This window comes from Fonsecaea monophora (assembly GCF_001642475.1).
Source record: "Fonsecaea monophora strain CBS 269.37 chromosome Unknown Scaff22, whole genome shotgun sequence".
Classification (NCBI taxonomy): Eukaryota; Fungi; Ascomycota; class Eurotiomycetes; order Chaetothyriales; family Herpotrichiellaceae; genus Fonsecaea; species Fonsecaea monophora.
In genome coordinates this window covers 291,564-314,429 of record NW_019173953.1, presented here as the reverse complement: position 1 = coordinate 314,429, position 22,866 = coordinate 291,564, and the positions used below count along the sequence as shown (strand labels likewise).

Genomic DNA, 22,866 nt, shown 5'->3' with positions numbered 1-22,866 from the left:
TGCCTGGTCCAATCCAGGCCGAGCTTGTGGCTTGGGAGTCTTGCGGAGGAGTCTATCACGTGAAAGGCCTGTGCTTATGTAAGAGAGGCACCAAGAAAATGCGGGACATTGATCGCCTGCGGGAGGTTCGAGTTTTGACCTGCAGCCTTGAGACGACAAGTATCCCGTGAAAAGTGTTGTATCGACGAACGGCGCGGTATACCACAGTGGTGTCATACAAACCCATACTCTCGCCAGCCTAGAGTCCAGCCTTTTGCCACTCTCCGACAGTCCATTCTCGAGCCTGGTTCCTGATTTGCAGTTCAAGCAGTAAAGCTCACTTATCTGCAGCCACAGGATGGCTAGGCACGGGGACACTCGCTCACCATCACCTGCAGGCAGTTCTTATTCCTCGTCAAAACGCAGCCGAAAAGATGAGGATCGCTACGAGAGAAGTCGAAGAGACGATAACCGTGACCGTGACCGCGACCGCGGTCATCGTCGGAGACACTCCAGATCTCGGAGTCCTGATGTATGGCACCTTTCCCCATCTCATTTCCCAATAATCCAATCTCACAATTTTCCGCGACAGAGACGACACCGTGACCGCGATAGAGACAGAGACAGGGATCGCGACCGAGATCGTGACGCCTACCGTCGCCGAGACCGTTCCTTAGACCGACGCTATGATGGGCGGAAGGACGATGACTACTACTATTCTAAAAGAGACAGAGACAGAGACAGATCACGGGAGCGCGATCGACGACGCTCACGAGACCGTGACGACCGTCGTCGGAGCCGAGACCGAGATGGTCGCTCGAGGCGCGACGATTCCCGCGACAAGGATCGCCGGCTGAGAGATGAGTCTACTGAATCTAGGAAAAGGAAACGTGATGAAAGTTGGGATCGCGGTTCCAGACGAGAGTCGGGCGTTGCTTCGAAGGAGGTTAGTACTGACCCAAAGTTTGCAGTTCTTATAGAGCTTATCAACGTTCAACAGGCGTCGAAACCAGCCACCCCTACTGCATTGACGGCCGAAGAACAGAAAGCGGCACGTCTGGCAAAGTTAGAGCAATGGAAGAAGAAACAAGCGGAAGAGCAAGCTAGGAAGCAAAGGGAGCTCGAGGCCGCTGGTGGGGCACGAAGCATATTGCAGGAGATTGACAGGAAAGCAGGCATCTTGCCGGCAGTGAGTTCTCCGCAGTCCCCTGCAGCTCCTACTTCGCCATCACCAGTTTCAACGCCGTACGCTGGCAAATTCGACCCCAAGGCCATAGCGAAGAAGGCCCAGCATGCCTCGGCCACGACCAAGGTACTTGGGGGTGATATCGCCCCACCGACTTTGACCAACGGCCACGTCAAGGCCTCACAGCCATCTCCAAAGCCTGCAGCAAATGGCTTCTCTTCCTCAAAAGCAGTAAAAGCGACAGGGTCTGTGGGCAAATTTGGACTAGGTAGCAGAACGACTACGGACAATGAAGTAGCAAAGAAAGGTCTGGATTTTGCAGACGATGAGGACACCAAGAAGAAACTCGAGAAACTTCCCAACATAGCATTGGAACAAGATCTGAGTGTTGATGACACTCAACCGGATGGAGCCGACGACGGTGACAATGATGTTGACATGCAGGAAGAAGATGGGGAGGAAGACGCCCAAGCTATGGCCGCCGCACGTGCAGCAGCAGAGCAGCGGAGTCAAGCGGAGCGAGGCGAAGACACGACCATGGCCGACGTATCTGCCCATCCAGCAACCACTACAACAAACGAGGAAGAGGAAGAAGTTGACCCATTGGACGCATTCATGCAGGATTTGCAACCTGTTGAAACCTCCAGGTCTTTCAGTAAGAAGGCAACCTCCAAATCGCGCCAACAAGAACCCGAGGCGCTTTTTGGGGATGACGAAGTTGACATTACAGCCGTCGATGATGAGCATCCCGACAACATTCTGTCACTGGCCAGTGCCACTGCCAAAAAGAAGAAGAAGGACATCCCGACCGTCAATCATTCCAAAATGCAGTATCAGCCATTCCGGCGCAATTTCTACTCAGAGCCCGTGGAAATGATTGATTGGACAGAAGAAGATGTAGCCAACTTGCGAATGGAATTGGACAATATCAAAGTCCGAGGGGTGGATGTTCCGAAGCCGGTGCAGAAATGGGCGCAATGTGGGCTGGGAGTCCAAGTTCTGGAGGTCATTCAGAAGTTGGGCTATGACGCACCGACCAGTATTCAGGCTCAAGCCATTCCAGCCATCATGTCTGGTCGGGACGTTATTGGTGTGGCCAAAACTGGGTCTGGTAAGACGATAGCTTTTCTTCTTCCCATGTTTCGACATATCAAAGATCAGCCTCCTTTGGAACCCCTGGACGGACCGATCGGCCTCATCCTGAGCCCGACGAGAGAGCTTGCTACACAGATACACAAAGAGTGCAAGCCCTTCCTCAAAGCTCTTGGTCTGAGAGCAGTGTGCGCCTACGGAGGTGCTCCCATTAAGGACCAAATTGCCGACTTGAAGCGTGGGGCGGAAATCGTGGTCTGTACTCCTGGCCGAATGATTGATCTTCTTGCAGCCAACAGTGGGCGAGTGACGAATCTGAAACGTGTCACGTATGTGGTGCTGGATGAAGCGGATCGGATGTTTGACATGGGATTCGAGCCTCAAGTTATGAAGATTCTCTCCAACATCCGCCCAGACCGTCAAACCGTTCTCTTCTCTGCGACGTTTCCCCGGCAGATGGAAGCGCTAGCAAGGAAAACCCTGACCAAACCCGTCGAGATTGTTGTCGGTGGTCGCAGTGTTGTTGCACCGGAGATTACCCAAATTGTCGAGGTTCGCGAAGACAACACCAAGTTTATTCGGCTGCTTGAACTTCTCGGCAAGCTTTATGAGGATGAGAAGAATGAGGACGATCGGGTGCTCATTTTTGTCGATCGACAAGAGGCGGCTGATGGTCTCCTACGCGATTTGATGAAAAAGGGATATCCTTGCATGTCGATCCACGGCGGGAAAGATCAGATCGATCGGGATTCGACGATTGACGACTTCAAGGCCGGCGTGGTGCCCATCCTCATTGCGACATCTGTCGCCGCACGTGGTCTTGACGTTAAACAGTTGAAACTGGTGGTCAACTACGATGCGCCCAATCATCTGGAAGACTATGTACATCGTGCCGGACGCACAGGCAGGGCCGGTAATACGGGAACTGCAGTGACCTTTCTTACTCAAGAACAAGACAGATATGCTGTTGACATTGCGAAGGCTCTGAAGCAGAGTGGACAGCCGGTCCCGGAGGCTGTTCAAAAACTCGTGGATTCGTTTATGGAGAAGGTCAAGGCTGGCAAAGAGAAAGCTGGTGCTTCTGGATTCGGCGGCAAAGGTCTCGAGCGGCTTGATCAAGAGCGTGATGCAGCCAAGGCTCGAGAACGCAAGACTTTCAAGACTGGCGATGAAGGCGAAGAGCAAGAAGAAAAGGAAGACGGTAAAGATGTCAAAGTGGGCGACGATCTGTTCGCCAAAGCCGCTTCAAGCGTCAAGCCGTTCGAAAGCAGCGCCAGTCTCCCTGGTGTACCCAAGGGGATTGACTTGGACGGCAAAATCACGGTCCACAAAACTGAGCGTGACACTGGAGGATCCAAATCTGGCGCTGGGGCTCAGAACCAAATGGACAAGGTCGCGGCAGCTGTGGGTGCGATCAATGAGAAACTCTCCAAAGCAGGTGTCATGCGGTCGGGCGTGCCTATTGACAACAAGGGTCCTGATGCTGGTGCATTCCACGCGACGCTGGAGATCAACGACTTTCCTCGTAAGTGTTTGCAGACATTCCTTTCGTGTGAACAGATTTTGCTAACTGTCGTTCTACAGAAAAAGCACGGTGGGCAGTCACGAACCGGACGAATGTGGCCAAGATCCTCGAAGCAACGGGCACATCTATCACTACCAAGGGCTCCTTCTACCCTGCGGGTAAAGAGCCTGGGCCCAACGAGAATCCCAAGCTGTATATCCTTGTGGAGGGTGATACCGAGGTTGTGGTGCACGATGCCATGAGAGAGCTGATGCGGTTGTTGAAGGAGGGGACAATGAGTGCGGCTGATGCTGCCGAGAGGACTGGAGGGAGGTATTCGGTGTTGTAAATGGCAGGCGGTCTTTGGTGCCGTCAAGATAGAAGAATCGAATGAATCTTGGCGATGTGTCTGTTTGAATGCCTACCAATCTATTTCATGTGACGATGACGCCGTCGCTGCTCCATCCAAACTCAATTTCTGCCCATGTCTCTATCGTCTTTGCTCCCGTAGCGTGGCACCGAACCAAGTCACCCCAAACCTGGCACCATCTACAAAGACCCCTTGGGGACCCTAGCCTTGTGCTTTGTCTTCTGCTCTTGTTTCAATCCAATCACTTTCAGACTTTCCACTCGTCTCTCTCTGACAAGCTGTCCGTCGCGGTACGAGCTCATGAAGTCTCTTCTCACGCGGTCCGTTTCTCTCCTCGCCACTTTTTCCGTCGTCTCTCACGCCTTTGCCTCTGATCCTTCACCGAAGTCTTCACCGCCCTCTGCCAACGAGACGCTCTACATCACCGCCCTGACCAACTACGCGGACCCGCCGTACCTGGCCCGCTTGCAGTGCTGGGCCCTCACCACCCGGTTCACCGTCTATCCGACGGTCGGGCGCGCTCTGGCCCTCGGCGACGTCGACAATGCCACGTACGTGGTGCTCCCGCCACGCAGCGGCGAAGGCTGGCACCGGCCGCCCCACGCCATGTTTTTCGTGCTGTTGAGCGGCGTGGCGCAGGTGTATGTTCCCCGTCGTGATGGCGGTGGCCGTGGGTTTGGAGAGTCATCTCCTCCTTCTCAACGAAATCAGCATCAACGACAACAACAGAACTATCTAGCTACTCAGTCACCGCCACGACCCCACCCCACCGACCCGCGCTGGGACACCATAACCATCACGCCGGGCTCGGCGCAGCAGATCCTCGTCGCCGCGGACACGGACACGCGCGCCAGGGGCCATTTGACCTTTTACCCGGGCGACGGGGACAGTGTGGCGCTGCAGATTCCCTTTCGGGACGGGGTCGTGCCGGCGCACACGGTCGTGCATGAGGGGGCGTGTAAGTGATGAGTGATGAGAGTGAGTGTGACCAGATCAAGGGAAGGGATTCCAAGTGTTGAACAGCCAGAGACAAGGGCCTGGACAGGAATGGGCAGAGATGGAATGGAGACCCTGGTCTCTGGCCTCTGAGGGGACTCACAAGAACAGACCGGCTCTTTGGAGGAGGTCACTGTATGTGTGCTGTGTGCTGCGTGCATGATCTATGGTCCATGTACTCGTACGGTTTATCAATATCGTACTTGGTATATATCACTTCTACCGTATATCTGTCTGTGACTTGGTATCTACAAGATATCCCCGGTTCGTCGACTCGACGGTCGAAGGAGAATGACTTGACGGTAGAAAACAATAGATTCGACTCGTCATGATAGAAACCAGGCCGCTCACTGTCTGTCGGTCTATTCACATGCTGTGTTCTGGAGAGTACGTGAAGAAACTCCACCCGGTCAGAGGAAGCGGAAACGACCCAAGGGACGACGTCCACTGTCCAATGTCCAATGTCGAATCTTGAAAAGCGTAAACCGGCCAAACTCGCCTCGCCTCACCCTTCCTAACTCGACAAGAGAAAGTCGTGTGACATGGTAATACCCCTGCCAGGTGTGGAGGGATGCATGTATGTTTGTATGCATGGATATCTCATCTCAACAAAGCCACGCAAACCAACCCAATCCATGCAGGACACGGGGGATATGCAACAGTGACAGACAGACAGGCACACAGGCACGCACGCAGGGAGAGAGGGTCATGCAGAAGTGGAAAAAAAAAAAAGGCAAATCCTCTTTGTTATGTAGCATGCATGTGTGTGAGAGATGCAGGACCGCCAGGCTTCTCGGCGGTAGCGCCAGGAGCTCAAACAGACACATAGATAGATAAGACGTTCATCAAATCCATCCTCGATGCATCATCCGGCACAGTATAGCACAGTACAGTACAGTACAGTAGGTAGAGCAGGGTAGAGTAGAGTAGAGCACAGAGTTCAGCCCAACGTTTCGAGAAGAAGAAAAAAATGGCCTTGCTTGCTTGCATTTGCTTGCGCATTTACATTTGCATATGTATGCAGTATCCATATCATGGCAAGAATCGCAGCTCGGAGCCGCTCATCGCGATCGGCCATTACCTTGAATAATGGGAGGGACTGTTAACTTTTTTCGTTCTTTCGACTCTTTGTTCGTTGTCAAGCACTCAATCCAATCGATAAAAACGAGTATAAAAAAAAACAGGGGTCCATCTCCGAGGGTAGGGTAGGGTAGGGTATGTCTAATAACCGGTGAGCACCCCTTACCTCTACCCTCTATCGTGCATTGTGCACACACACGCGCATGCATGCATGTCTGAAGGTGTGAATGGCTTTTTTGGGGTGAGTGAAGTAGCACAAGACAAGACAGGACAAGACAAGAGAAAGCAGGCACGGGTCTTGACATGCGTACGTGACTGACTACCTAGGCACCTGCCTACAAACAGCAGGTCACCAGGCACCTATTATTACTCGGTGCTCCGTAATCGTGTAGAAAGGGACCGAAGGATCAGTAAACATCGGAAACACAGAGGCAGATCATCCGTGCGGGCGCTGATGCGCTGGTGCAGGGTCGCCCAATAGTAGTTGCAGTTCGCATGAGCGCACCTCTCTTCCTGTGCATGGATTGAAATGAAAAATGGTATGAGGATGGTATGGACGGTTTGAACAAACAAACGAACCCACATGCCCTTTTCAGCTCTCCTACCACTGTCCCGATCCATTCCCAAGGTGCTCGTATCCATAATATCAAGTGACCGACCCTTTGGGTAGGTGGTAGGCGGAACGTGTGTGGAATGTAGGCCCAGTGTATCACACGAAAGAGAGTATTTGTCATTCATCAGACACAAAACCAACACCTGTCAAAAAAAGAATTAGCTTGCATGCATGCGTGCGTGTTGTCGATCGCAGAGTCGCCGGTCGGTCTGCCTTGGAGGTGCCAAGGTCCGGTGCGTTGGTCTATTTGAGCTATTTGAGCTATTATTTAAGCCCCAGTGGTCGGTTAGAGTACGAGTTGCTTGGTAGTTGGTTAGTTGGAGGTAGTCATGTTGCATTCATTTTCTTGCGTGTGTAGGTGCAGGTATGCATGTAGGTGGGCATGGTGGTGGACTCGCGGCTCCGAGGCGGGGTTTTACAATGTAATAACGATTGATATAATGGTGGAGGAATGTGGCGAGTATGGCATGGCATGTGGTGCCATGTATGTATTGTATTGTAGAAGTATGGTATGTGGCCAACATAAAGAGATGCTTTTGCTTTGTTGTAGAGTTTTGGAAGAGGTTGCCGATCTCCAGCACCTGCAGAGTTTAATGGAGAATCCGAGAAAGTGGCCCAACAGACCGCCTACTCTGTAACAAAGAAGAGAGCTGAAAAGGCTGGCACACTAGCACGGCCGGGTTTCTTTGGCGGGGGGACCCCATTTCGAATGCATCATTAGGCGAAGGCCGTGACAGCGACCGTGACGGTGACTCCCAAGGCTTGCACATGCTGATTTGGGCCAGAAACTTTCCGGACTACTTACTTATCCTTTGTCCAAGGAAAGGGTCTAGAGCTCTGTGCACAAACGGTGATTGGGACTTTTCAGTAGCCTTTTCCCCCAGGGTTATCAGCTGCTATTGGAGTGATGGGGGAGCAGACCAAAAAAGCAAGGCGATGGAGAAGTGCGGGAAGAAGAGGGTCGAGGGGGGATCTGCACAACGAGGACCGACGAGTATAACTGGCACCAGCTGGCTGGCGATCTGTGACGGGATGCAGGCTGCGAGCTGCGAGCTGCAACAAGCTGGTGCTGTTGTTGCAACAACAGCTTTCAGCTTCAGCTTCGACGAGCGGGACGGCAGATCTTTGTTTGGATCTTTTTCTCCTGAAGTTGGTTTTGGGGGTCCTTGGCTGCCCATTGATAGGCTGTAGCTGGCGTCCACCAAGGCTTCGGTACGAGTTGAAAAACAATGCCGTCGATACTAACAAGTAGGTACCTAGATAGAGTTAGCCAGTGGTAGCCAGTATTCTCTTTTTCCGGCCAGCACTCCCTTGCTCCAACACCCTTGTGCCTTGTGTCTGCCATGTGTCTTGTGTAGTGTGTACTCGGGAATAATGGACAATAATAATGCCTCGAGCCGAACAAACGCATCTGTACAAGTGGCACATACCGAGCACATTTCCATGAGCCTGCCTGTTATGCGTGAAATGATGTATGGCAACTCCAACGGAAAGCCTGGGAAGAGGATCGTAGGAGTAATAGTCGTTCCTTGTTCTCCCCCAGAAAGTAATCACTTACAAACAAACCCACTCAACCAGCCGGAGCCGGAGAGAATATTTCAGGGCGAGATACTTGGTACCTGGACCTGGACGTGTATTTGTCAAGTACTCGTAAGGAAGTACCTCGTCCCCTCGTCCCTCGTCCCTAGCCGTAGCCGGGGCATCCCGGGGAACAATGCAAGTGCTCGTACCCTGGCCCGTCGCTGCTTTATGCCTGGGCCCGCACTCGTCAGTCGGTCAGTCGGTCAGTTGGTCGGGCTCGGGGCTCGGAATCGCTTTGGATCACAAGCAAACTCGCCTCGCACGTATGTATGCATGAGAACATTTCGTGCCTGCCGGGACAAGAAAAGGCGCGAGTTGCGAGGTGCAAGGTGCGTGTTTCGCGTTGCGAATGCTGGGACATCGGAGCCAATCTCTGCCCAGTGCCCAGTGCCCAGTGCCTAGCTAGAGCCCAACCCAGGCAGGCTTGTGAACAAGAAAATACGACGACAATACGATCAACTTACAAACACCAACGTCTTCTTTTGTTGTTGGGTACGGGTGGTGGTGACGCCTCCCGCATTTACTTTCGCAATGAATGACGTGGTCTCCTCTCGCAAGACCGGACAACGTTGTAAACTGGACCAGGCAAAGCACCCAAAGGTCTGTCTTTGTCTTGGTTGCTGCGTATTGATTGGAGACCTCTACCTGCGTAGGTAGGGATCAGGCGGGCCAGTGCAGGTGCACGTGCAAGTGTACGCTTCAGCCTAGGTGCCTAGGTAGGTCTGTAAGTCCTTCCTGCCCCTCTCTCTCTCTCTCTTTCTCTGTTGCTTTCCGGGTGTTGCCAATGTATTGCGTTGTTTAATTTGCTCTGCTCTTCTCTCCTCTCGTCCACTGACGGGACTGCCCAGCACCGAGGACACGTAGTTCGCTCGTACGAGTGAATCCGTCGACTTCCGAGGGAAAGAAAATGACCAAGGGCATCCATGCGGCGGGCGGCGTGCGCAAGAGGGGAGAGGGAGAGTGGAGGTGGAGGTGGCCCCGAAACCCCGTTGCTGGCTGGCTGGACTGGCTGGCTAGGTGCGCATGCTGCGTTTCAGGGTTTCAAACTTCGGCACTTGCAAAGTACGAGTTACTCGGTCCTCGTATGAAAAAAAAAATGAGCAAATTCCCTTTTGAGGTAGTTGTAATGCATGGCATTTTTCTCTACTAACAAAGAAGAAGTGGTAGTTAGAGAGTGTTTGTCAAAACAGCCTTTCAAGATCTAAATCTCTCTCTTGCACAGAAATGCTGACTCAACCGCTCCTTGTACCTTTGTAACTCATGGGTTGAGGGAGAGCCTGCCCTGCCAGCCTATATGTTTGGCCGGGCCCCATTCTGTTACTGGGCAGAGGACTCGACGACGTCCATTCACAGTGCACACGTCAGATGCTTGAGCGACTCCCGCCAAGCTGGTTGGGCTGCATGGGGCCTGAAAGGGAAAATCAGTTGTTAATTGGTGGTTGGCAAGGGATCCTCTTCGAGTACCTTTGAAGGTGATTGCGACACAAGTGCATACGCCATTAAACGCCCGTGGTCAAGTGGGTGGGTGACACACCCTCCACCTTCCAGGTCTGGAGGGCCCTTGTGGGTGTCTTCTTTCCCTCGTTGTTCCACACTCTTTGATTGGATAGCCTAGTAACCCTGAAAGAATGTACCGAAAAGTCCCAAGTGGTTTGGCGGATTTGTATGGTTGGTAGTAGTAGCGGTGGTGTTGGTGGTTTTCTCGAACACATGGCCGTTTCTAGTTGATAGATGGAGAAGTCGGCATGTCTTGTCTTGTTCTTGGTCTTGGCCTTTGCTCTTGGAAGGCTTCTACTTGTACAGGTACCGAGGAGCGAGTACAGCTGTTCTCTCCTGGCAGCCAAAAAAAAAGCCTAGGGCGCATTCCAAAAGCGGAGATTTGCGATGGGATTATTGAAACGAATCCCATTTTCTGCGAGAGGTATAGTAATGGTAATAAGGTGATCACTGATCACAATCACATCACGCGTGGAGAGTACCTAGGGTCTCTTTCCAAAAAGGAAGTGGGCTGACGAGGTTCCAGTGGATGGCCACCAAGTGGATGATGGGTAGAGATGGATGGATGGGGGATCCCTCAGGCGTCTCTCCGAGATTCAAAGAACTTGGGTGTGTTCCTGCCCTTCAGCGTCTAGTCTGTTTTATTAGCAAAGAACGAGGGGAGGGGTCTTTGATTACCACTAACTCCCACCCACTTGGGGGGAGATCCACCTCTTCTATTTTTCTCGCCTCGCTCCGCCTTGTGCCTTACACGTGATTTTCCCGATGGCTACCAAAAGGGGAAGATGCGAGGCGGGTCCTCTCTGTAACGAGACACCGAATAGCTGGTTTCCGCCTCAGCCATCGTTTCGCCTGGCAAAACTCTCTCTGCTCTAGGTAGGCTCTAGGCTTTACAAACTCGTAAGAACGAGGTAATGATGGAAAATCCTCAAAGAAACGACAAACGGTGGCGGCGGGCGGGCGGGCGCTGGGCTGCAGGACTAAAGTAGCCTCGCGCACCCCCCAAGGCCAACGCTTGGTGACAAATGTTGCTTGCACTTTTGGCGGTTTTGGCGGTTTGACCCGGGAGAATGCAACCTCGTCTCTCTGAGTCTCTTCATTTCTAGGCTCCCGTATTGATTGATTGCCTGCCTGCTTGCTTCGCTGTTCTGTCAACCACTTTAGCGAGGGCTCGCAACCCTCGCCCTGGACCTCTGGACCTACGTACCTACCCACCGAGTAGTGAATAACTCGTACCTGCGTGGCGACCTGGTCGAGTCAGTCAGTCAGTCACTCGGTAGAAGGTTAGTACGGTACGAGGAAACCGACCTCGTCGTCGTATCTACGCTACCTACAAACGGCCGACTTTGGCATTCATTTATTTCTTGCCCATGACGTCTTCTTCTTCTTCCTCTAATTTCCCCCTTATCTCCGCAAACCCAACCCGACACGACACGACAACCCAGCCTTTGTAAAATCCATTTCAAATTCCAACACGAGGAGGGAGGCGCAGAGAAGCAAGTCGTCGCGTCTCGCTTGGCTTCTGATGATGATGGACAATCACGCCTACCGTGACATACTGTCCGTTGGTTAGCAATACGATTATGCAATTTGCAATTTACATTCTTTGTTACTGTCGCTGTCTCTGTCGATGTTCCTCGGGGGCCATCAAATGCGAATGCCAAAGCGAATGCACCGCCTCCGTCCCAGTCTCCGTGATTCCTCACCTCCCCGTAAGGCATGTATGTATGTATGTATGTTCTTGTATGAATACCTGGCTATTCCGTAGTCCGTACTCCGTATATCAACGGGATTGCCGAAGATCCTTTGCACCTACTAGGAGTTACTCGTATTTGGTTCATGCAGAGGCAGCAACAAAATCGGCCCCCAAAAAAATCCCCCAGCGTTACCGTCGTTCCAAGAAGACGCCGTGCCGTGGCTCTGGCGTGCCTGGCTAGCCTGGCCGGGGCCTCCGATACTTAATAATTCGGTAATGTATCGTCTGGTAATGAACGTTGCTGCACATATAGCTAGCCCGGAGCTGGTGCCTACAAGTATACTTACTGTGCAGAGTACATGTAGGTATATTATTGTGATTATTATTATTGAGTGATTAGTTTCATGGTGTGGTCGACTCGGTCTTGCTCGCATAGACGGACCTGGTAGGCGTAAGTGTATGATCTTGTATCGCATACACACGAGTATGTTTGTAGGTGCTCCGGACGCGATTAGGTATATCGAACGATTAGACGCTCCCCGGAATCTGACCTAGCCTTGCTTGCTCTCCAACCCTATCCAACAAAAAGAAACCCTTGCATTTCTATGTAGGGTCTTGTCGTATCTCGCTTGTCTCGCCTGTCACTCGTCCCAATTTCATATTCGTCCGCACAAAAGCCTCGTGATATGTTTGTATGTATCTCCATCTGTATGTCTGCATTGGCTGCACATGCACAGCGTTAGTCAGGGCGGGGTTCGTCCTTCCTTGCCCTGCCTTTGGGAAACGTGGGAACATGGAACATGGGAACACGAACCAGGGGGGGGAGCCTTTTTGCGCTTCACCGGCTCTTTCGAGTGGATTTCAGCTCTTTGCCCATTCTCACTGGTCCAGCACGAAGCCTTGTGCGGTCGCGGTCGCTGCGGCGGTGCAGCCAGCGGTGCAGTGGTGATCGTGTCCCTGTGAAGTGAGGCATGAGGCATGAGGCATTTACACACACTTACACGCACTCTCTGACGTATCATGATTCTTCCCTTTCTCAACTATGCCTGTGCAAGTGCAGGTGCAAGTTCAAAGTACGTTCGTCCCAAAAGGGTAGGCGGCTCTTCTTTCTTTCTCGTTTCGTTTCGTTTCGTTTCCACGGCCATTTGGCGGAGATAGGTAAGGCAAGGGGATTTGTTCGTACATACTACTAGGAGGCACTAAGCAGTGGTATCTCCAGGACCTCCAGTACGTGGTACTTGTGATGCTCTGGTCGTGTTTTAGTGCGTATCCAGAATCCAAATGCTACCTTCTTCCACTCCGGAAAAGAGTATTTGATCTACCTCGTCGTAGGTTGGCGGCCGTCGTTATTCCTCGTAAACTCCGCCGAAAATAACAAGTAACCTCGTGGGCTCGTACATACAAAGGGATGACTTAGTCGGACGCATATCCCGCTCTTGCATTGCCTTGCCCGCGTATACCTAACTTGTATGGCCAGCGATAAACTCGGTAGGGCTGCCCACGCCAAACCGGAACATCGTGCGAGTTTGGCTTTTCGCGGAGTGAGAAATTACCCGTTTCGGTAAATACCAGCGAGCCCGCGAGCGAACAAACGAACCAACGAACGAGAGAGCGAGCGCGCCCCCTTCTTTCGGTAGTACGTACTCGCACTACTACTCGTAGATCACTTAGCACCAGACCTGAGGTACCTGAGGTAGTAGTATTGGGTACTGTACCATACGACGGCGACACAGCGGCACCAGAGGCTGAAAGGCTGAAAGAGCAAAGACCCGCTGCGGATTGTAACGTCGAGTCAAGTCAAGCCCCAGTATAGTTTGGTAGCTAGGTAGGTAGGAAGGTAGTGCTTCTCTGCTTGCTTGCCCACTTCTCACTATTCAATTCAAAGGGTCCATTTCGAGTGACGAGTACTCAATCGTTTTGTCGAGTACACCACTTCTCAGACCAAAAATGGGCGGATATGTCCTTTTGCTCTGCACGTTGCGAGCCAGTGGAGATGATGATGACCTTACTCAGCCACGGAGCCGCACCTTTGATTAACGACAGCTGCCAAAGGGCTCTGAACACTCCCCCATTGGCAAGTGGGAACCGACACAGTCTCCCCTTGTGCACTTGCCCGTGACAAGACGATGTGATAATCCCGTCACGGCTGCAAGGGCCGCAGGACTTGTTGGGTGGTCACTGGTCACCAGAGTAAAGGGTAAAGGGTAAAGGGTAAAGGGCAAAGGGGTGATCATGGCGAGAACTGTTTGTGACCCGTCCGCTGACTAGACCTGTAAGTGCTTTGAGCTATGGGATATGGACCCGATGGACAACAAGGTGATCGCTCTGGACGAACGCTCCACGAAGCTTTGAGGCGAGAAGAACGAAATACGGTGTGTTCAAGTCCATGTCTCTCCATCTTGTTTGCCCCCTCCCCAAAATCCAGTGGGCCATCCATCGTGGCCATTATTCTCCATCTCTTCTCCCATTTCCTGATACAGCGGCAGTGGTGGCGACTTGGGCATCTTTCTGGTGGCCGCTTGCGTTGCCCGCCACAGTTGACGGCATCCTTGCGGGTTTTGTGCTCGAGACCGCAACCGCGACGAGGGACAGGACGCGCACGTGGAAATCCCCGTGCTGTGATCCAAAGAAACTGTGCAAAAACCAGTCAGCTCTGACGAATCAATCCACCGCAACCAACCATCAAACCTCCTGATCATGATGCTGACCCTCTTGATGTTGCTCAGGTCCAGACTCTTGGGTGTGTTAACCAGCTTGCCACGGTATGTGGGTTTAAAGTGGTCCCATGGCACAAAGACAGACTGGTAAGACGAGGTCGTGGTGGTGGTAGAGCTGTCGATCTGGGGGAAGGGTCGGCACTTCGATTTGGAAAAGTCATACTCCCAAGATACCGTTGCTTGTTCACGGCCGTCGGATGCGTTGGGAGGAAGAAGTTCATCCTTGAGGATCAGCGTGTAGACATTGTCGTCGGACCGTGATAGATCGATCGAGACCTCAATACCTGCGAAGGATTCCAGGTTCCAGTGTTGATCTTCGCCCACAGTCCGCTGGGAGGCAAAGCCTGCCCCGCCCAGAGCAGTGATATCGAGCGTACCGTGGAAATAGGCGGCCGTACCGCGGCTTTCCAGAAAGGACTGTCGGAAGAAGAATCACCCCATATGAGCTTTGCGCACTTTTACTTCCGACGCCGCCTCCAGCCACCTCACCTCACCTCACCTCACAGTGTCCTCGTGCTTGCAGACATGGACGACCGCAAGGCAAAAGTGCAACGGCGGCGATCTTGACCCCCAAAAGCAACCAGAAAGGCCATAATGGGTAGTCGGACGTGTTGGACACATACCTGTGATTTACCGCCTCGAACCCTATCGTCGCTCGAGGTCCATTGATGGAGACGCCAGCCCCTAAAGTCCCGAGGGAGGCCCTCAACGGCCATAGAATTAGCAATAAATCCATTTCCGAATTAGGTACATGGCACTTTGTTGGAGCCACGCCACGCCACAGGGCCAAAAAAAGTGGTGGCTCTGGATGGTGCTTCGGCCGTGGTCCAAAATAACAACTTTGCTTACATATTCAACCCGAAAAGCACTTGACGCGGGCTTAGCGGTTCCCATGAATCCATCATGGCGATTTTCCCAGAGATGCAGCCCGGCACATGGGGATGCGAAGGATTCAGAGACACACAGAAGAGAGAGAAAGAGGACAAGAGAAAAAAAGGGTCCCTTGATTCCTTCCTTCTCCTTTTGCCCCCCTCCCCCTGCTGCCCTACGTGCCCTGGTCACAATCTCAATTCTAGACCTTTGCGCACAAAACAAGAGCGCGCGCGTGGTGTTGTTTGGACTGGACTGGACTGGACCTTGTTGGATTGTTTCCCTCTTTTTTTCTTTCTCCCAGGGGCGGCCGTCGGGATACAGGAAGGATTCTGATTCCCCCCCCCCCTCCCCCCCAAAAAAGGGAGAAGGGGAGATTTCTCAGGACCTCAACCACATCCATCCCGTTGTCCCTACAATGTACTCGGCATCGATGGGTTTAATCAAACTCTCTTTTTTGGTGTGTCGGAGAACGCGCGCAAAGGCCGTAAAAAAAGACGCAAAGGATGAATAGATACACCGGCACTAGATTGTGGCCGAACGGGAACGAGTTTGGCTTGAGATGAGGAATCGGCGACTGTATGTGTCCCTCGTTTGTGTATGTGTACCGAGTATGTGTGTATTCTCTCCCCTTCTCTTTCCCCTCTAGAGCCCGAGGTCTGTGGTTTACCTTGGTATCGTATCCAGTGTTCAGGCGCAGGTGGCTAAACCTCATGGAGCAATGGCGCACAGAGATGCGGCTGGTAGTTTCGTCTTGTTGTAGCTTGCGGCGTCCTGCTGTGACCTGACAGGTTGCCCTATTCACTTGCCCTATTCAGCTTGCAGGGCTGAATGCAAGGCCCGTTGCGTGCATCGTATTCCCGCGTGGCATCCTGGGCGTGGTGGGTGTCTCTTCCTTCAGCTTCTTGATCTCCAGCATAGAGTCACATTTGAAATGGGTAGAAAGGAATCAAATTAACCAGAAAAGGCCGACCAGGTGAATGATAGTCACCGATACATTTCAGAACTGAAAAAGTGTTTTGAATTCCCGATCGGGTTGCTGAACCCCCTGTCGATGTCGGGGACTATACGAGGTACTTTCTCGACATACCATTCCACCCCTGTTTGCTCTTGTACCTCTGCTGTTATGGCTACATTTATTTGGTATCCAGAACACCCCCCTACCCACCCCTCCCACCAGCTGGCTTTGGCAGCTTCCGTGGTGTCACATCAATTCCTCCCCACCCCCTCCCACCCCCCTTTGCCTGCCCATCGAAGGGCTCCATATGAGTCTAAATACCTTTTCTCGGTAAACTGGGCGTTGAGCCAGGTGAATCATAACACAGTCCGTGGCAAGAAATGCAAAAAGGTCGCTCTCCACCCATAATCGTGCGCCATTCGAAAGCAAATAGCAGCTGTCGTAGAAGCCGTCGTGCCAATTATTTGGCGCCTGTCGTGGTGCCCGTATGGACGGCAATGAGCGGTTGATGCTTGCCAAATCACAAAATAACAAAATCAAACATGCCCTCATTTGCAGCTGATGTCAAACAATTGAAAGTTGGGGCTCGCCGTCCTTGACACAGGCGTGAGCGGGACATCAAAGTAGTTGGGCGAGTTGTGGGCCGAATCCATCGAGTATGGATCAGTCAGAGGTGGTGTCTAGCCAGAGGAAGTCAGCATTTGAGCTGGGCACTTTGGTAATTTGAAAGCCGGTGAATTTCTTTTGGAATTGAGCCGCCTTTTCTCTTTGTGCTGCTCAGACGTGTGGGCTGGAATATGAACGGGAGAAGAAAGTGGTGGGATTTACATGAGAATGAGCCCCCGAGTATGCTTGATGTGAGGGCATTTCTAGACCGGCCAGCGAGGCATAGTTCATGCTGAAGGGACTCAACATGTCGTCGTCTCCAAATAGCTGGTCCTGCTTCCCAAACGTCGAGGGCAGCATGGCGGGTAACGTCGGCGGCAGACTCGACGATGGCACATCTAATTGGTATTGGTAATTCGAGTAGTAGCTGGCCGTGTTGTCATACGTGGGGTGTTGTTGGTGCTCATACTGGAGGTACGCTGTGGTCGGAGGGTATGACGAGAAGGTAAATGCCGGTTGCGAATGGATCGATAGATGGCGTCCAGCCGCAGTGTCAAAAAGTGATGAATGGTCATCCAAAGGCAAAATCTCTGGTGACGCTCTCGGCACCTCGTGTGACACACTTGATCTGGATGGCTGGCGGACCATGGATTGAGTTTGTTTCTGGGAAGTCTCCTTGGCTGGAGTGGTAACTAGTTCCGAGTGCTGTTGTTCCGGCGAAGCAGACGATGACCCAGCGCGGCGCTCTAGATCTTCGAGTCTCCTCTTGAGCTTCTTACGATAGTTTCGCTGTATGGCGTGTTAGGATATTGACCAAGACCATCCATCGGTAAAAAAAAGGTGATGTTATTTACCTGAGCGATCCGGTTCTGGATGCGTCTTCTCTCAGCCAGGTCGGAGATCTTGGTCCAATCCTCATTCGGGTTCGCAGATGCGCTGAAGGCAGAGCTGCTGGCGTGAGTTGATGCATATCTAGAGTGACCGGCCATTGTGGCTTGGGAGTGGGTGTAGGAGTAGCTGTGACTCCGATGCATGATGGGTGAGGGGGGATATGTGTAGGTGTGTGTGTGTATGTCTAGGCAGAAAACACAGCGACCAAGCTTGTGTTGGAGCAAAGTGATGGGATCGAGTCTTGTTTGAGATTGATATTGGGCAAGAAGAAGGAAGATCTAGATGAAAGGCGAGGGCATGTTCAAGGTCTTAATAGTTTCTTTTGTGATCAGGGAAACTAGTCAATCATATGTATGGCCAGGACACTGGGTGCATGGGACGCCCCAAAACCCATGTCCCTCGATATATAACATAAATTACCGCTTTACCTGAATAGAGGATAGTGGGTGGCAGCAGGGGGATCGAGGGCACAAGGACACAAAAGTTCAACCGGGGGTGCGTGCGTTCCAACTCCACTCTTGAAGGCGTTGGAGCCACATGTTGCTGTGCTGCTGTCCAAGTTAGAGTGCGATCAAATGCCTTGCTCCCTTTGTGCCTACCTACTACACTTGGTGTGGTGTCCAACCCATGACAATTCCAGGCCCGCCCACCAAGCCCTGGCCCTGCGAGGCGGCGAGGCGGGAACGACAGGGGGGGCGTTTGGGAGGAGATGGAAGTGCGAACAAAGAGCCAGGGATGTTTGACCGCCCCGGGAAGTGACAGGGATGCTACGGTGGTCCTGACCAGGGTGTGGATAGCGCGGCCCACGCTGGTGGAAGAGGAGAGGGAGAGCGAGAAGTGGGCGAGGTGGACAGGGCTGTGGACGAACGAGGAGGCGGGACGAGACGGAAATAGTGATGGAAGGATGAATTTTGGGAAGATTCAGAGAGGTGCAACGTCGTAGTTGCTGCGCCCCTGCAACCTACCTAACCACATGAGGGTTAGCTCCTTGCTGCTCTGAATAGCGAAAGTCGGTCTGCACTGAGGCAGCGAGCGGCCACTCTGTCGCTCCCGACACTGTCCGCCCGCCTTTGTTTGGGTGGCAGGTGGCCAGTGGCCAGTGCCCGGGAACCAGTAGGCGGTACCTATTCGTACCTACCTAGTGGGCACTAGGCATTGAGTTCACTTGGGGCACTTACGAGTTAGCTAGGCCGCCCCCCCTCCCTTCTCTCTCTCCCCCCCTCCAAGTGCCCAAGGGCCCCCGAGTAGAAATCAACTCACTGGGCAGAGTCGGTGAACAATAGGTACGAATAGGTAGGTAATCACCAAAAGGGCCCTCCGGAATGGCGGAGCCCTAGGGAAACCCAAGCATTATTCCAAACAACCACCTCTGTAGCCTAACTCACTTCTGGGTACGACAGCCTCCGAGAAGTAGGTAGGTAGGTGCCTTGCCTATCTCCGAGAACTTCACTCGAGCTCGCAATTTTACGAGCACACCGAGTTCACCGAGCACAGATTCCATCTTCATGGTCTGTCTTTTGATGACTCGATGCCCGGAACTCCCGCAACTCAGGTTACCAAGTACCGATCTTCGTGACCTGCCTTTCATGGTCATTTTCTCGATGCACGAGCCCTTTTGGTGCCCGGGAACAAACCTGCTCCTCCACCCGTGACCATTGCGCACCTCGTCACCGTCACAGACCTCAACCTCAATCTCCCACCCCCCTCCCACCAACCTCCTCCACTACACCGGCACAAAACTGTTACTCTCAACATACTGAGTGCAGTACCTCCCCTAATCCCTCCCGCTCAGATTCCCACCCTCGTTTCATCCTGCTCTGTGGTTTGTTCCGCAGTCGGCTCCCAAAACAGCCTGCGCCCCTCCTACCGTGCGTATTCTACCACAAAGCGAATCCAAGTCCTTGCAACCCTTACCTCTTTGGTGTCTCTCCCCCATTCGCCTATGCCCACGAGGGACCCGCTGGACATACTAAAGAACGAGCTTGGCGGCCGCACTCTGGACGAATTGAGTAATATCCCTCTTGATACGTACCGGGGGTTGTAACCGCCCTACGAATCTGGCAGGCCATTTCGACTTCAGGACTTTGCGCAACAATTAGGGGAAAAGGGCCCCTAGCTCATAATCTATACCCATGTCTATTTCAGAAATCACCTCTGTTTTGATACCCCCGGCTTTTGTTTCCTGCGCCGTGCTCGATTGCCCGGCTCCCCAGACATATTATTTACCCCCAATGAACGAGATACGGTGCCAAACCACGCAGGGTACGCGTGAAGCATAGCTCGCTCACTGATTTAATTAATTGCCAGCACTAGACGCGCTTACCATCCCTATCAGGTACAGGCTCTACCGAGTGCTACTGGTACAGTGTTGACGACCATACTCCGGTGAGCAATCTGCTCGACCTGGTGGATGGACAGAGGATTTCTTTCCAGGACGCCTGCTGCTGTTTCCAGCAGCCATGGTCTAAAGGTCCACCACGCAGATGTGCGCGGCGTCCAAATGTCGCCGGGAAAAGCCGCAGTCCCGGCCATCCCTATGGGATTCACGGATGGGGTGACAATTACTTTTGGGGTATCAAATTGATGCCCCAAACCACCTCCAAGAGCGATCCAGATCATCCCCGATGCACAATTCTTGAATTACAGCGACAAAGGTATCCCACAATCACCTCTTGTGCACGTCATTGAGGAGACCGAAGTCTCCTCGTACAGTAGCAGCAATTACAAGCATTGGCAATGACATAATTGCCTCAGTCCGAGAGACATAATTGTCAAATAGGCTTCCACCCCAGGTTTGCCTGGACTGATGATTAATGGCGTGGTCTCGGGGGTCGTCGTGTCACCGTGTGGTGCTGGGTTTCTCTCCATTGTCTGATCATTCAGCAAAAGTCGCCACTAGAAGCGACTGCATACACACACACAATGTCAGCTTGCATACGGGAGGACAATCTTGATTGAAAACTCGGGCGTCCTATTCCCCCCTCATGTTGAGCGTATCGACTTGGTAATGCTCCATCAACGTGCTGGCAGGCCCTATCCCCCACAACTTCTACGAAATCTTCCTCATTGATTTGGCAGCTCCATCTTCAGGCTACCCGGGATTCACCTTGTTGTCTATGGCATGACCTCACAGCATAACTTTGTGATATCTGAGCAACGAAAATCCATGCAACATTAGGTAAGTGGCCCTCCTAATTTCCCGCGGGACCTAACCATGTCGAAGCCGGCTCGCCGTTCCCCCAGCCACCACAGTTTCATCCTTGGGTTTACTGAATATTCCCCGACATCCTACCTGTGGCCGTGGCTACCATTTTCAGTGTGGCTGCGGCGAGTGGGTTCCTGCGCCTCCGCTATTTCAAATACTTCAGTGTGCGCCTGGAGATTTCCCAATTGGGGCTTCTCGACATTAGTATTCTGGATCGTATTTCCCAGCCTCAAAAATTGCCCGGCGTTTGGAACGTCTAGTAAATCGGCGGTGGCCTTTTTGGTCATCACCGTCCTGATTTGAAAGGAGACATGGCCAGTATAACGGGTTTGCTCCATAAGCCATTACCGGGCATTCGATACCGAGCTTCTCAGCCGGAACCGCACCTTCATGACCAGTCGTTCCTGCTCTATTGGGTCAACCCGACGCTCGGCTGACCTTGATGGGGAGCAGAAAGATAGGTCAACGAAATCATCTCAGCCCTAAGATGTCGACCTGCCTTATTTGGAACTCGCTCTTGGCTCTAGCTCCGCGATCATTGGTTTCCAGGGAGGTGGTACCGGGTCCGTTCTGTAGCTGCTCAGATGTGGGGACGATGTTGAAGCGCGCCTCATCAAAAGGACCTTCTCCAGATTTCTCAACGTTACATGCCTGTGTGGCTAGAGGTCAAGGATGGAGCCCTCAATCTTCAGAATGAGGTGGTCAGAGATGTGGATCCTCGCAAAGGTGCTCTGTCATCCCATCCTGTCAATGTGCAGGTGGCCAGTGATTAGGAGCACGACGACAGAGTATCAGGTGCTTTTGAATCAAAGCAGCGATGTACTAACAAGCAGATTTAAAAGCAGCATCCACTAATGAACGAGATCTGGGCCAACTATCGCGGAAACGAGACTGCGCAATTACAAATGGCGCGTTGAGTTTAATTTATCGGTCGTCCATGCCCGATAGCAGAAGCCGACTGTTTCGATCAAACCATGAGCATGGCGGACTAAGCCCAAGGCATAGGAGGCATGAGAAACAGCGTCAGACCAATGTTCCAGAAAACAAAGAGCCATTGGCCGTCGGGAACGCATAATTAATTACGCAGGAGCATGGCCCTGAGCCCACATCCGCCCCATCCCGACTTCCCGATTGAGGAACGACACCCCGTCGGCGATTTCATGGTTTTCCACCAATGAGATCGAGATCATCCCGTCAGCCTTAAGGCCTGACCCAATGCCAGAAACAGCTTAAAGGATCATTACCGTTTGACCCCGTCCGTCCTGGTACGCCAAGCCCTTTGTGGTATTCGGGGGCGAGCCTAACTAGGCTTCGAGCGTCTGAAGCGTGACAGCCTGAAGCCAGCGGCCAACCAGCGGGCCAGCGCCACGGCGCTCCCGCAGCGTCTAACACTTGTCCTAGTGCGAGCGCCAACGCAACGATCGCCCACCCTGCATCGCCTTCAAGAATGGCTGACAAAGGAAACCCAAAAATAAAGGACCTCCTTGGTAGGTGTCGCGTCGATCCTTTGATCACAGAACCCCATCGCAGCTCGCAGCGATCAGGTCAACCAGCCGTTGAGCTGAGCCACCAATCATTGAGCTAAACACACGCCCAGCTTTCCACACCATCCCCCTCAAGAGGTCCTTTTTCATAGCGAGCAGTTTGCACGGCCACAATCCGTCTTCGCATCTCCCGGGGACTGGCAGTTGTTTAGGGCCAAATTAGTATTTGAATTCATTTGGTATCTGAAACGCTTCACTAAAGATGTAAAGTTCGAGGTAGGTCCTTTGTTCTTTTCCGCGACTTTCCAGAAGCAGAACGAAGAAGCTTGGTACGGTACCAATACGCAAAGCCGTTTCTGTAGCTAGTACCTCGACTGGTCGAGGAGATCACCCTAGCGCGAGACCCTGCACAAAAGACATCAAACCCTTTTTGGTAGCAGGATTGAATATTCCCATTGGATCGTTCAGAAGCGTGCCCCGCTAGCCCCATATCTATTGCTGTCCCCCTACCAATTTATACCGGCCCCCAACTTAAGTTCCT

The 22,866-nt window shown here is 52.6% G+C and overlaps 4 protein-coding genes across 4 annotated transcripts; 2 read left to right on the top strand and 2 right to left on the bottom strand.

Moving 5' to 3' along the window:
* Positions 1 to 413: 413 nt before the first annotated feature.
* On the top strand, positions 414 to 4,110 carry AYO21_04158 (hypothetical protein; the record flags this gene model as incomplete). The annotated part of the gene is made up of 4 exons (XM_022654131.1): positions 414 to 511; positions 595 to 925; positions 980 to 3,782; positions 3,842 to 4,110. The coding sequence occupies 4 exons, from the start codon at positions 414 to 416 to the stop codon at positions 4,108 to 4,110; spliced, it is 3,501 nt and encodes a 1,166-aa protein (XP_022513646.1).
* A 321-nt stretch (positions 4,111 to 4,431) lies between these two features.
* Positions 4,432 to 5,097, top strand: AYO21_04157 (hypothetical protein; the record flags this gene model as incomplete). The annotated part of the gene is made up of 1 exon (XM_022654130.1): positions 4,432 to 5,097. One exon carries the CDS (start codon positions 4,432 to 4,434, stop codon positions 5,095 to 5,097), a length of 666 nt encoding a protein of 221 aa, XP_022513645.1.
* Positions 5,098 to 14,039: 8,942 nt separating this feature from the next.
* On the bottom strand, positions 14,040 to 15,027 carry AYO21_04156 (hypothetical protein; the record flags this gene model as incomplete). The annotated part of the gene is made up of 3 exons (XM_022654129.1): positions 14,040 to 14,226; positions 14,283 to 14,728; positions 14,935 to 15,027. 3 exons carry the CDS (start codon positions 15,025 to 15,027, stop codon positions 14,040 to 14,042), a joined length of 726 nt encoding a protein of 241 aa, XP_022513644.1.
* Positions 15,028 to 16,687: 1,660 nt separating this feature from the next.
* AYO21_04155 (hypothetical protein) lies at positions 16,688 to 17,734 on the bottom strand (the record flags this gene model as incomplete). Its single annotated transcript, XM_022654128.1, has 3 exons — positions 16,688 to 16,819; positions 16,968 to 17,534; positions 17,600 to 17,734. The coding sequence occupies 3 exons, from the start codon at positions 17,732 to 17,734 to the stop codon at positions 16,688 to 16,690; spliced, it is 834 nt and encodes a 277-aa protein (XP_022513643.1).
* Between the last annotated feature and the right edge of the window lie 5,132 nt (positions 17,735 to 22,866).